At 40.7% G+C, this 14,329-nt stretch overlaps 1 protein-coding gene across 2 annotated transcripts in view; it reads right to left on the reverse strand.

Annotated features, from left to right (window-relative positions):
* The window catches only part of MTOR (mechanistic target of rapamycin kinase), a 4,577,509-nt gene that overhangs the window by 3,690,913 nt on the left and 872,267 nt on the right, over positions 1-14,329 (reverse strand). For both annotated transcript variants that reach the window (XM_044063218.1, XM_044063219.1), the window contains exon 18: positions 2,739-2,868. In XM_044063218.1, the coding sequence (XP_043919153.1) occupies positions 2,739-2,868 (130 nt within the window). The remainder of the gene's footprint in view (positions 1-2,738; positions 2,869-14,329) is intronic.

The raw sequence follows: 14,329 nt of genomic DNA on the forward strand, positions 1-14,329 counted from the left end.
CCACTTTGGCAATGTGAGTGTCAAAAGAGAGGTTACTGTCAACTTGGGTCCCCAGGTCCCTGATAACTTCTTCCGTGTTTAATGGATTACCACCTATGTGGTAATTAGGGGTTACCTTGTTTTTCCCAAAGGGTATTACTATACATTTTTTGGCATTTAGCTTAAGGCCATGGCTCTGGCACCAGTTATCCATTTCTATGAGACCTTTCTGAAGGATGTCTGTGTCTGATGGAGTGTCAATTATGGTGCCCAGTTTGCAGTCATCTGCAAATTTTGTCAGCCACAATCCCCCTATGTTTGCCTGCACTTCAGAAAAATAAATGCCGAACAAGAGGGAGCCCAGGACTGAGCCCTGTGGGACACCGCGTGACCGGCTTAGAGTCTGACATGGCACCAGCAACTCTAACCCTGTGTGTTCTGTCCTTGAGCCAGTTTGCAACCCATCTTGTGACATATGGGTTTACATCTAAGCTGGTGAGCTTTTCTATGATGCCCGAGTGGGGTATTGTGTCGAATGCTTTTGCTAGGTCAAGGTAGGCTGTGTGAACTGCCTTACCCTCATCAATGGCCTTAGTGACGGTTTTGAAAAAGTCGACCAAGTTCAAGAGGCAGGATCTGCCCTTGACAAAGCCAAATTGGGTAGGATCCAGTGTCTGTAGGTCCCCAATGTCTTTATTTATGAGTTCCATTATGTTCCTCTCCATAGCTTTGCAGACAAGGCTCGTCAAGCTTATGGGGCGGTAATTTCCAGGGTCCGTAGAAGCACCGCCTTTGTGGAGTGGGACCACAGTTGCCGTACGTCATTCTTTGGGTACGTATCCTGTAGTAAGGCTAAGATTAAACAGCAGCCTTATGTGTGGGTTTAGTTCCTCATTGAGTTCGTAGCACACAGCCGGGACACCGTCCGGTCCCATTGATGCTGTGTTTTTGCTTTAGAGAGAGCAGCTCTCACCTGGGCATCTGAGATGTTTGGGAGGCTAGACTCTGGTGGGATAGATATTTCTCCTTTTGGGGAGGGAGGGAGAAATTTGCACTGAACCTGTCTGCCAGTATGTTGGCAATGTCTGTGGGTTCAGTGATTTTTTTATCATTTTGGACTAATTCTGAGCATATCTGGGAGTTTCCACCCAGGTTTCTAACATAGCTAAAGAAGGCTTTATGATTGTCTTTTGTGTCATTAGCGATTTTTCTCTCAAAGTTGGCCTTGGATGATTTTTTAATCCTCCTACACACACACACACACACACACACACACATATATAAGCATATACATATAAAGAGAGTTAATCCTATTTTCTTTACATCATAAGTAGAACACACAAAGAATAACTGCATTTATTTACTTACTCATTAATTCACTTGTTTGATAATCAGGGTAGTGGGTTGATCCGTAAAGGACTCACTTCTGTCACAGCTCAAGCTACCCACAACAAGTGCAACAACAGACTACAAGATACCTGGAGCGCTACTGAAATTTAACATACTGGTTAGAAAAGGGCACTTGACATGATCAAATAGGAAGAAGTGATTCAATGTAGAGAACAGTGACATTTGCATATTTGTGCATCTAAAAAGGTAAGCATTGCACTAGAATTACTTAACAAATTATGTACTAAACATCAAGTAAAACAGAATTAAAAAAGACATGACAATGAAATAAATTAAACTGAGCTTAGGATAAACAAGGAGATATGGCATGTTGTAGCAAGTTGTATGAAAGTGAAGCAAGGGAATTGATATGTTAGTACATTTTTAGCTTGCTGAGGAACTCATGAGTCTTATTTTTTCCCAATTTCCCTAGCTTAGTGAACATTAATGAAGTGCCAGCACAGTCCGCAAACAACAGAAGACTTAAAAGCTTAGGAAAAATATGACTTATGCCAAGTCATGGGTAAAAGGAAGTTTGTTTTGACACCATTTCATATTTCTTGGAGCCCTGTGTGTTTGAATTATGGGTGTCAAAAAACAGTGTATCACATTTGGCGAGAGATATCCATTACTAAATTAATGGCTTGATTTATGTTCTAGTCTACAAAAATAAGTTGGTTGGATATGCATTTAAAATTTTTGAATTCAGCCTTCTGCGTTTCAAACACCGGCACCATTTTTTCTAACCTAAACAAAAAATTCTGAATCCTGAAAAAAATTTATGCATTTTTGTGATAGTATATTTAACAAACTATCTTTGGTGAAAGACTGTCTTGTCAACCCCAGAATTCAAACAAACAAACAAAACAAATAAATTAAATAGCAGCCTTAGGTGAAGTGGGGGCAGGGTGTCACATCAACAGTGAGCATCATCAAGAGCCAATGTTTACATCACCAGGTGGCTAACCCTGGGAGAATCCTTTCACAACCCCCATATAGAAGCATAGATCCTGTTATTTCCTTACTTAATATAACAAGCTTCTGGGGATACATAACACAATGATTTATTGCTGAAGAAAATTATAACATTAGAAACTGACAGCATTTTTTTTCTATTAGAAATTTTCATAAGTGCTTCAACAGCCACACAGACAAGTAACTACCTAATGTACAATGGCACCCCACTTCCTTTTCCTTTCAGCTCACCAGTCTCTGAGCAACTTGTACTCTCATGAATTTGTACCTCACTGCCCTTTGATATCAGCTAGCATGTCAGTCATAACTACAACACCAACATGGTGAATGGTAAAAATAACCAACAGAAGACAACAGGGACATAACAGATGTCTTATTTGTAAAAAAACACTCACCAGAATCTTGGCTGGATTTGGACTCGGAGAGACTAACTGCAGAGGCATCTCGAGACTGATCAATCATTCCAATATTTACTTTGTGCTTGTAAGGATCCAAAGCTCCCAGAAGTCCCAACACACGGATAGCCTAAACACAGAAAAGAAAGAAAATGTAGCTTGCTTGACTCTCCACTTACCAAGATAAAAAGAACAATGTCCAGTGATACTGTTGCACACAAACAAGTGGAAATACGTATTCAGTGCAAAAAGCACTTCCAGTGAAAGTTTTACTGCACAACTTTCTCTGTAAACTATGAACTATAAGTAAACTAAAAATTAATCCAAACTTTGAAACAGCTTCCAGTAAAATATTCTCTTCACATCCCCAGTAAGTCAACACCCTCACATTACAGACAGTAACTATTTTGAATGCGTGCATACCTGCACGATTAAGATATTTTTAGCTGGCAGGGAATATAAGGGAGGGTTCACAGGTTCATAGGTGAATACTAGACTGCCATGAAGGGACACTGTAAGCCTAGCCAATAACCTATGGTCAGAATTAAACCTTGTACTTTGTGTCTGTGAGAAAAAGACCTTACCCATAATGGCAAACTCGATCCCATGAGCAGTCTTTTGAGAAGGAATTAACAATGCAGGAAAGGACTGGAATTAATATATGCATCAGATGAGGTGCACTCAGGTCCAAGTGGTACGACTATCACCACAGTGGGTAGGTTTAAAGGCAGGTATAGCTGTAACTATTGGGAAAACAAATTACATAAGATTTTGTTGTTACCATGGTCAAGAAGGTTTTTCTTAAAGATAATGATTATTTTCTATGATAAAATTACTGTTTCAAAGGAATTTTGCTACGTAGTTGAGGGCCCTGGAAACTCTTCCTGTAACTGTCAGATCATGCAGTTATACTACCACAGGTTTGCAAAGGTAAAGACTTAAAAAGGTATTGAATGTGAAGATATATTAGTGTGAAGAAGAGCTCTTCAAGAAAACATAAGAAACATATGTAAGGGGTAGAGGGAAAGAGCTCCTCAGAGTCTGGGAGATTTCACAGATGTTTGTGAAACAGAAGTAACAGATATTCTAAAACACCAAAGTGCAAAGAAGCTATATCAGAGCAGAATAATGTCAGTGAATGCACAAGAGAATTTGACTACAAGCATTAGTGAGGCCAAAGCAAAAATTAAACAACTGAAGGAGAGAAAAGACAAGTTTCTACTCTATAAAGTCACTCAAACTTCTTTTGAGGTTACACCACCCAATCAAAAATATGCGGCTCTTGAACTTTGGGAGCATAGTACAAAATGAATGGTATGCAAGATAACAGACCCAGGATGGTGGCATTACAATAAGTGACTAAATACACTGAACTGTTTTGCTCAATATTATAGGCGATACAAGGAAGAGGATTCTCACAGTCAAGTAGAAGAGGCTTATCTGAGAGCTTTGGAATTAAAAACGCTGGATCCAGATCAAGGTACCTTTCTAACAGGGGCAGTGACAGGAGGAGGGGTGGAACTAATAAGAACAGATAAAAAAGACCTCTGTGCCACATGTCCTACCTACAGAGATGTGCAAAAGTAAGACAAAGAATTTTACAAGAGTTTTCACCGAGTTGGATAACCATATTATAATCAAATTTAAAACTCTGGGTTCACAGAATCAAGACATTACTAAAGTAACCATGAAACCTAGAAAAGACCCCACACAGATCGAATTTTATTATGAAGAATGAATACCAAACACAGCATTATCGGCTAAACAATTATGAAAAACATTCCTGTCCTTTCACACAAAAATCAAACTAAGTTTATTAGAGGAAGAACGTGACATTATCAAAACATCCCTGTTAACAGGAACAGCATAGTGGTCAGATCAGCCATTGTTCATGGTTAGTACGGATGCGGATAAAGCATTTGACTGATAAAATGGACCAATCCTACATTCTCCCTAACAGTCTGTGAAGTTGACTAGTAAAGCCAAAATAAAAGCTGGGTCAGGAGTTTCAAGATTTATTGGTATAAGCAGAAGTATTAAACAGGCGTGTCTGTTTTCCTTAATGTTGTTCACGTTATATTTAGAGTCACTAAAATTTAGACAGCACTTTTAAGGGGTAGAGAATAAAAGGCAATTTATGACGAATTTTGTTGCATGTGAATGATCCTCTTGTGTGTCTCTCTCTAACCCTGATGAGGATGTATATGTGATATTAATTCACAAAAAAACTAAGACCATCAGAATTAGTTGTAGGCTGGGTGGTAGGAGAATAAGCTCTTTTATAAGACACTAATTATATAGCTTATCTAGAAAATAAACTATAATCTGTTCCTTAGTAGCAGCAACAGAATACAGGGAAGGCAGAGACTACTTTATGAGTGGGAAAGAAATATGCCTGGACAGGATACAAAGAATAAAAGCAATGCAAAGGTTTGTTTTACAATTGGTTTTGTATGCCGCTCGGTGGCTAACAGTCCCACTATTCCAGACTTCCATTCCAAGATAACAAGGCAGGTTACTAACTTTCTTGGGCAGGGTGATGATCTAAGGAATAGCTAGTGAATATTAACACTATCTCTGATGCAGGGAGCATTAGTATTGTTGGATTTTAAACTCTATAAAGCAGCAGCAAGAAAATATATTTTTTAATTATCAAAAGAATTATAAGGCAATTTGGAAAGATGTGGGTACTTGACAAAGCAGGTGACTTACACAGGCTACACCTGAAATGGAGTAAGACAAAGGAGATACACATAAGAAGAGATTCAGATGTGATAACAGAGACCCTTAGAAGAGTCAAATGGGCAATGAGAGATTAAAATATGGCAGTGGATACACAAAGTCTCACATAAAAGAATGGATAAACATTAGGGACTTCTTTCTATGGAGGCGAACTGGAAACTGGGGTACTGTCATGAAATGTAGTATATTAGAACATTTAATCAAATGGAAGAAACCTGAATTAGCAACAGTTTTGCGGGTAAATATGGGGCATTGGTAACTCAAGGAACAGTATAATTAGTTGTCAGCAGTTTTTAAATAAATTGAAATATATACTGTGAAAAAGAGAAATTGGTCCCCATGGACAAATTGGTTAACAGTAACAAGACCCGAGTCTGTAATACAGGGGATTATTAGTCAGGTATGCAAGATGCTATGGGTTATGCGTCAACAAAAATAAAACAGTTTAGAGAACAATAAGAAAGAAATATGGGTGCACAAATGATAAAATGAAAAGAGTCAAAGATAATTTCAATAGTGAGATATGTCCCAGGTGCAATGATTTTGAATTTTCCCTTGCAATGCCTGTTCAAATATTTTACACAATCTTCTAGTTATCTAAAATGTTGTCATTTGTCTCTCCTTGCTACTGCAGGTGAATCAACTGAAAACTGGTGTTGAAACAGCTGGAAGCCCATAATGCTAGAGAGGTCTGCTTTCCGCAGACAGGAAGTTTGAGGCCAGTAATGGAGACTCCTAGTGGACCCTGATGAGAGGAACTTGTGGAAGTACTGAGAGAATCACCAGAAAACCTGTGCATCTACTTAAAAGTATTAGAAGCCTAAATGATTTAAGCAAGGAGTACCGGGCACACAAACGTGGATGCACTTGAGAACTGCAAGGCAGCTTGATCATGGTTGCAAAACCAAGTCAACTGAAAATAATCTTGAAGGAATTTTGGGTTTCACTGACAGAATTTAAACTGGATTAACAGACACAAAGGAAATCCAAGCAACCAAATGTATGTGAAGTAGAAGTGTACTTACTTTCTTTTGAGTTAAAAAGGAACATTTTTCATTTTAAGTACACAGCACTTGAGGTAAAGAAACCGTTTCCAGTGTGTTATACTTGGTATAATACATGTGTACATACACATTTATGTGTATGTGTCTATCTATATATGTCTGTCAACTACTTAAAATATTTATTGTACTATGAAACAAGGTTTACAGTCCACAAAGGTACTGCCACTACACAAGTAGAGTGTCAACCACTGACTTCTATTGAAACAGGCTGTTTGCACACCAAGTACCAGTAGCAGGTCCTGCCAAGTCTTCTACTCAGCTTTAGCTATGAAAGGAATCTTCACCCGAGTTTATTTTCAGGTTACATCCATAAGATGCCTCAATCTGGCTGCAGAACTCCATGAGTCTTTGTTCTTTGGGTAAAGATCCTGCTACATCCGAAGCAGAACCTCCAATTATGCATTAGCTTACTGATTTGTTGTTGCCAGTCTACCATTTTTCTACATCACAAAATTGGCAATTCAATTCACTTTAGGTACCTAACAGAATCAATGCTGTGAGAATCTTTCTAGCACAAGCTTTGCTAACACTTTTAAGAGGCACATAACCCGAACTTCCAAACGCCAGATGTGAAAATAAGTGCACATACACACAAAATCAATAAATACATACACACACATATATATTACACACACACACACACGTGTGTGTGTGTGTATATATATATATATATATATATATATATATATATATATATATATATATACACACACACACACACACACACACAGATGGTTTCATTTCATAAACACGAATTGCTGAAATATTGAATTTCAGAAATTCGTGTCCATGAAGTCAAAACTTCAAAATAATGAAAGTGCGTAAGTGCTAATAGGACTATGTTGAATTTGCGTTTATGCATCAACGTTATGTTGCGGAAGTGTTTGGCTGGGATGGCATCTGCAGTTTAAGGTGAGTGAGTGTGCGTGACTGTTTTTCTAACTTGTACGAGTGGGTTAGGGTAGGGAGTTGGTGGTATGATTGCGTGTGTTGGCTGTGTGTGATTATTTTTTTCTTTACTGTTTGTGTGATCTCAGAGTTAGTATATATAAGTAGGAGGGTGTGGGGGTGCACGAGGGCTTGCCCCCCTGCATTGTGTGTATGTGTGTGTCTGTGTGGTGTTTTGTTGTATTTAATTGTTTTGAAGTGTGGGTGTTATGGTTTGTATGTTGTGTGCTGTATTGTGTATGTTTGATGTTTTGGTTTCGTGATTGTGAAGTGTCGGTGTTGTGATGGTTTTGGCTTTATGCTGTCGAAATGCTGAAATTCGATATTTCAGCATTTTGGTAATATGAAGTGAAACCATATATATATATATATATATATATATATATATATATATATATATATATATATATATATATACATACACATACACACATATCTATATACATATATATATATGTGTGTGTGTGTGTATGTAAATATATATAATATATGTGTGTGTATATATATATATATATATATATATATATATATGTGTATATATATATATATATATATATATATATATATATATGTGTATATATATATATATATATATATATATATATATATATATCCATATATGGGTCTACTTCTTTTGACCTAACGTTCATTTGCCTGACCCCATTTGACTGAAATTTCATTTGCCTGACACTTCATTTGCCCGACACTTCATTTGCCTGACAAGTATTATTAGCAAGAAAATGGAATAAGCCCCCTTCCCCACTGTAGTGCGACCCTGGAGTTAGAATATATAGTTAGGGGAGTGTGGGGGGTACAGCCCCCCACTTAATTTCATATGATATTGTTAACTTTTGATGTAATATTGCTTAGTAAAAGAAAAGTAAGTGGGGGGCTTCACCCCACACCCGTTGTAGGGGCTGTGCCCCACTTAACGATATATTCTAACTCCAGGGTCGCACTACAGTGGGGAAGGGGGCATATTCCATTTTCTTGCTAATAATACTTGTCAGTCAAATGAAGTGTCGGGCAAATGAAGTGTCAGCCAAATGAAATTTCAGTCATTTGGTCTCAGGCAAATGGGTGTCAGGCAAATGGGAGAAAGGTCAAAAGAAGTGGACCCATACACACATATATATATATATATATATATACATACACATGTATATGTGTGTGTGTATATAGATATATATATACCACAAAAGGAGGGGGAGTATCAATATTCGTCAAAGATACCCACACCTCCAGGTTGGTGGCACAGCACGAAGCATCAGAGACTATCCACGTGCAACTGACAGTGGGTAAAACTGCCTTCCAGTTTATAGCCTGCTACAGACCACCCTCCCAAACCCAGGAACCCCACTCAGCTTTCCTGAGAACACTGGAAAATATGAAGGTTTCTCCAAACACCATTATATTGGGCGACTTCAACTACCCAAACATAGACTGGGAGCATTACTCTAGCTCCAACACCCTAGCCCAAAGGTTCCTAGAATTTATAAACTCAAATGCTATGGAACAACTTGTTACCACTCCCACAAGAGGGGAAAACATACTGGACCTGATCATCACTAACATGGGGACTCTATGCTCCAGATCAAAAGTGCATCCCTCACTGGTAAGATCAGACCATAAACAAATCTCACTGGATATTCACATCCCGACCCCACCCCCTGCCCAGAAAACCACAGTGAAAAAAGTACAGTTTTGTACCTACCATAAATGTAGATGTTCGAAGATCCACATTGCTGCAGTCCTTACACTTGGGTAGTCCGCTGTCCTCGGTCGGCCCGACTATCAAAGTATAAGGCTGACGTCGGTCAAGGTGCATTTGACTGACATCAGGACGTCAGGGTACAAATGCGCATGACCGACGCCATATCCTCAGTCTTTTCTTGCCCCAGATGTCAGAAGACCCTAGAAATAAAGGTCAAAACCAAAAGACAGCAAACCAACAACCAACCATCCTAGCACTAATAATATGTACAATATATACAATATACACCCTATTAACAACCCAACCCACACAACCGCCTCCAAGAGGGGAAGGAGGGAGGGTAATTGGACTGCAGCAATGTGGATCTTGAACATCTACATTTATGGTAGGTACAAAACTGTACTATGTTCTTCATCTCACATTGCTGCAGTCCTTACACTTGGGTAGAATCCCAAAGCAGAGGTAAGGGAGGATGGCTAAACTATAAGGAAGCAGGAGCTGCCAAAATGCCCTGCAAAACAGCAGTGGCAAAACCAGCCCTGGATTTAGAGTAAAGTGGAAGGTGATAATGCCTAGAGAAAGTATGCACTGAACTCCAAGTAGCTGCCTCCAAAATATCCTTAGTTGCCACCCCCTCAAAAAAGCTGTCGAAGTGGCAGTAGCCCTAGTGGAATGAGGCCTAATCCCAGCTGGAATTTCCTTGCCATGATGGGAATAACAGAAAGCAATGCAAAACCCAATCCACTTAGAAATAGTTTGTTTTGACACAGGCTTGCCCTGAGAACTCAAAGCAAAAGAAACAAATAACTGCTGAGACTGCCTGAACCCCTTAGTTCTGTCCAAATAATATCGCAACTGCCTGTGTACATCTAAAGTGTGCAAAATCTTTTCCCCTTTATTTTGGGGATTTGCATAAAAGGAGGAAAATGAATATTTTGTTTAAAGCCCACACTAGAAACCATTTTAGGCATAAAGGAAGGATTAGTGCGTAAAGATACCCTATCCTTATGGAAAATTAAGAAAGGCTCAACCGCCATAAGGGCCTGTAACTCAGAAACCCTTCTTGCAGAGGTAATAGCCAACAAAAAAGCAGTCTTCCATGATAAAAACTTTAACTCAGCAGTAGCTGCAGGCTCAAAAGGTTGTAGAGTGAGTTTCTCCAACACAAAATTGAGATCCCAAGCAGGCGTAGGAGCTCTTCGTGGGGTCTTATATTCTTTGCCCTCTAAGAAATTGCTTGAACAAAGGATGAGAAAACAATGGTGGGTCACAATCATAGTGAGCTGAAATTGCTGCAGCATGAACCTTAATAGAAGAGAAGGACAAACCTTTGTCCAGTAACTCAGTAAGATATTGAAGAGCCACACTTAAATTAGGCTCAGAAACATCAAAATCCTTTGCTGCACTCCAAAATAAAAATCTCTTCCATTTATCTGCGTACACTTTCCTTGTACTAGGCCTTCTAGCTTCCAAAATAACATTCAAAACTTGCTGTGGAAGTGGAGGCCCACTACGGTTCAAAACAGAATATGCCAGGCTGTCAGGTGCAGAGAGTGAAGCTTGACATTGAGCAAATGACTGTCCTCCTGAGACAACAGGTGTGGAATCGAAGGTAAAGGCCATGGAGGCTTCTGTACCAGGCTTCTCAGTAATGGGTACCAATGCTGTCGAGGCCAATCTGGAGCTATGAAAATCATCCTTGGCTTGTCTTGTCTGGCCTTTAGTAGTACCTTTGGGAGGAGAGGCAGAGGTGGAAAGGCATACACATGAAGATTGCTCCAATTGAAAGAAAGAGCATCCACTTTCCAAGCTGTGGGATGAAACCTTTTTGTGCAAAACTTTGGCAGCTGGTGGTTTAGTGGAGAAGCGAACAGATCTATGTCTGGAGTTCCCCATGACACTGTCAATTTCTGAAACACATGAGGATCCAATTTCCACTCGTGGGGATCCATAATTTGTCTGCTCAACACATCTGCTAAGGAGTTCTGTGCTCCTGGCAGAAACCTTGCCTGAAGATTTAGCTGTAAACTGAGAGCAGTCTCCCACAAAATCATTGCTTGCCTGCAGAGGGATAAGAATGTGTTCCGCCTTGCTTGTTGATGTACCACATGACAGTTGTGTTGTCTGTTAGAATCAACACCTGCCCTGGAAGAAGTAAATCCTTGAAAGCTATTAATGCAAACTGGACTGCTAACATCTCTTTCAAGTTGATATGTAGATGCTGTAGTCTGGCAGGCCACTTGTCTTGTATCCACTTTCCATTCAGATGAGCTCCCCAAGCTATGTCTGAGGCATCTGTCGTTAGAATCTGACTCGCCTCTGGCCGGATCACAGAGAGTCCCTTGTTTAGGTGACATTCCTGAGCCCACCACAAAAATTCCTTTTAAATGCAAGGTATTATTTGAATGACAGTGTCCAAATCCTGGCAGTGCTGTGTCCATACATTTTTGAGATACCATTGCAGCTTCCTCATATGCAGTTTGGCATTGGGAAGCACCAGAATACAAGATGCCATGAACCCCAAGGCTTGAAGGACTGTCCTTGCAGTCAGCCTGGACAGATGAGACAACTGATGAAAATAAAGGGAAAGATTCTTTTGTTTGTCCGGGGTCAAAAAGGCCATCTGGGATGCTGTATTCAGTCTCACACCCAGAAAGCACATGTCCTGAGAGGGTACTAGACTGGACTTTATTTCGTTCACAGAATACCCCAGGCATCTTAGCACTGCTATCACATAGTGTAGATGATGAAGAAGTTCGCCTTTCCTTGAGCCAGAATCAGGCAATCGTCCAAGTAAGGATAAATCTGTATTCCTTTTAACCTGAGGAAAGCTATCACTGGAGCCAGAACTTTCGTGAACACTCTGGGCGCAGTAGATAAGCCAAAGGGCAATGCAGAGAACTGATAATGAGAAGTCCCAGCTCGAAAACGCAGATACTTCCTGCAACTCAGTCTGATAGGAACATGAAGATAAGCCTCCTTGAGATCTAAAGTTACCATCCAATGATATTTGCCCAGCAGAGGTAAAAGCTGCTGTAACGTCAACATTTTGAACTTGGGAATGTCCAGATAAGTGTTGAGGATAGATAGGTCCAAAATTGGTCTCCACGTGTTCCCTTTCTTTGGTACTAGGAACAGGCGAGAATAAAATCCTAGGCCCACCTCTGGCATAGGGACCGGCTGAATGGCCCCTATTTGGAGTAACAGAGAAATCTGCTTGTAAGCCTCTATTCTTTGTGGAGGAGGAACGTCTGGCATACCTTTGAAAGGAGGCAAGGTATGGAAATAAAACCTGTAACCGTGGTGTATGATATCCAATACCCATCTGTCTTGGGTAATTAAGCTCCAATTTTCTTTGAAAAGTGCCAACCTTCCTCCCAAAGGTGCTGCCAGACGAGAAGGCTCTGGCAGCTGAAAAGGTAGGTCATTGGGTCTGTTTACGAAAGGACTGACCCCTGCCCTCACCCGAAGACTGTGCAGGAGAACTCCCTGTTCTAGGCCTGAAAGAGCCCTGAGCTCTGCCCCTACCACGTCTAGCTCTACCCCTAGATTGGGAATCATAAGAAGGATACGTCCACCCCTTAGCAGGCCAATTTCTACTAAACTTTGGAGGCTGAACCTGCAAAAAATCTTTAACAGTCTGCATAGACTTAGCCTTGTCTTCCATTTTCTTTAAAACTGCTTCCACAGGCGAACCAAACAACACATCAGATTGTAAAGGAGCATCTAAAATCCTTGTTTTAACATGGTCAGATAAATTCTGATCCCTCAGCCAGGCGTGCCTGCGAATAACTGACCCATTGGCAGCCACCCTAGACGAGGCCTGTACAGCATCAAAACCACATTGCAAAGAATGCTTACCCACCTGTTCAGAAACATGTACTAAATCTTGCAACTCTTTACAATCAATACCTTCCGCCAGAGCATCAACCTTAGACTTCAATTGTGAAAGGAGATAATTTTGGTATTTCAACATGTGAAACTGGCAATTCAAAGCCCTCATAGCTAGAGTGGAGGAAGTATAAACTTTCTTTCCCCATCTATCCAAAGCCCTGGCCTCTTTATCAGAAGGAACCGGATTCTTGACCACAGAAGCCTTAACACCTTTAGGCCCCTGACTAACAGTTTCTGGGTCCGCCCTAGGACTCTTAAAAGATACTTATGAGCTTCAGGCACCCTGTAATACCTATCCGGTTTAACAGGAGCAGGAGGCAAAGAATCAGGATTAAGGGAAGCCTCTGAAAAAACATCTTCCACCACATCCAAAACAGGAGGTATAGCCAAAGGCCTATGCTGGGGTAAAAACAAAAATTCCCTAAGCCTTTTCCTGGAATCAGAGAAGTCCTGACCTTCCCACTTAAAATGTTCCCTCATGGAATGAAGAGTTTCTGAAAAAGAAAAATCCTCAGGAGGAGAAGCAGAAGGAGTGGAATCATCCACCTCAGAATCAGAATAAGGAGAATACTCCTGCAAGTCTTCAGCCGAAGACTCTGAAACATCCGAAGCCTGCTCAAAACTCCCTAACTCAGGCTCCACCCTAGGCCTCTTATCAGGAGGGGGCAAGGAACCCCTAATCAAAGTAATCAAATCTTCTGCCATTTTAAGCATATGCTTCCTGGGCACAGTTCCAGAAGAACTAGGGGTGACACCAACTGAAGCTAAACCTGGCCTGCCTCTAGGAGAAGCCTTGGAAAAAGAAGGAGAGGGCCTAACCACCTTAGGAAGAGAGGGTAGTATAGTAGCCTGAGAAGCCCCTTCAGCCTGACCTGCCTCCTGAGAGGCCACATCCTGCAACAACAAAGTCTCTCCTAGGGAACCCAAAGAAACCTCCGGTGGAACCACCGGCTCCACCGACACCTCTAAAGAACAGGCGTCCGGTACGGACGGTTCTTCTAGCCTAGGCTTAATTGCTTTGTTCTTGCGCTTCTTCGAGGAAGCGGGCGTCGGAGCATCCGACGGCATTTTATAATTGCACCGCTTCCCGAAGACTAACCTGGCACAATCTAACCTTCTCTTTATAGTGCGTTTATTGAATCTAGCACAAGAGCGGCACCCAACAACGTCGTGCTCAGGCCCTAAACAAGGAATACACAAAGTATGATAATCTCTATGCGGTATCTGTT

Source organism: Protopterus annectens, chromosome 2.part1, assembly GCF_019279795.1.
Source record: "Protopterus annectens isolate FY-2018-M chromosome 2.part1, PAN1.0, whole genome shotgun sequence".
Taxonomy (NCBI): domain Eukaryota; kingdom Metazoa; phylum Chordata; order Ceratodontiformes; family Protopteridae; genus Protopterus; species Protopterus annectens.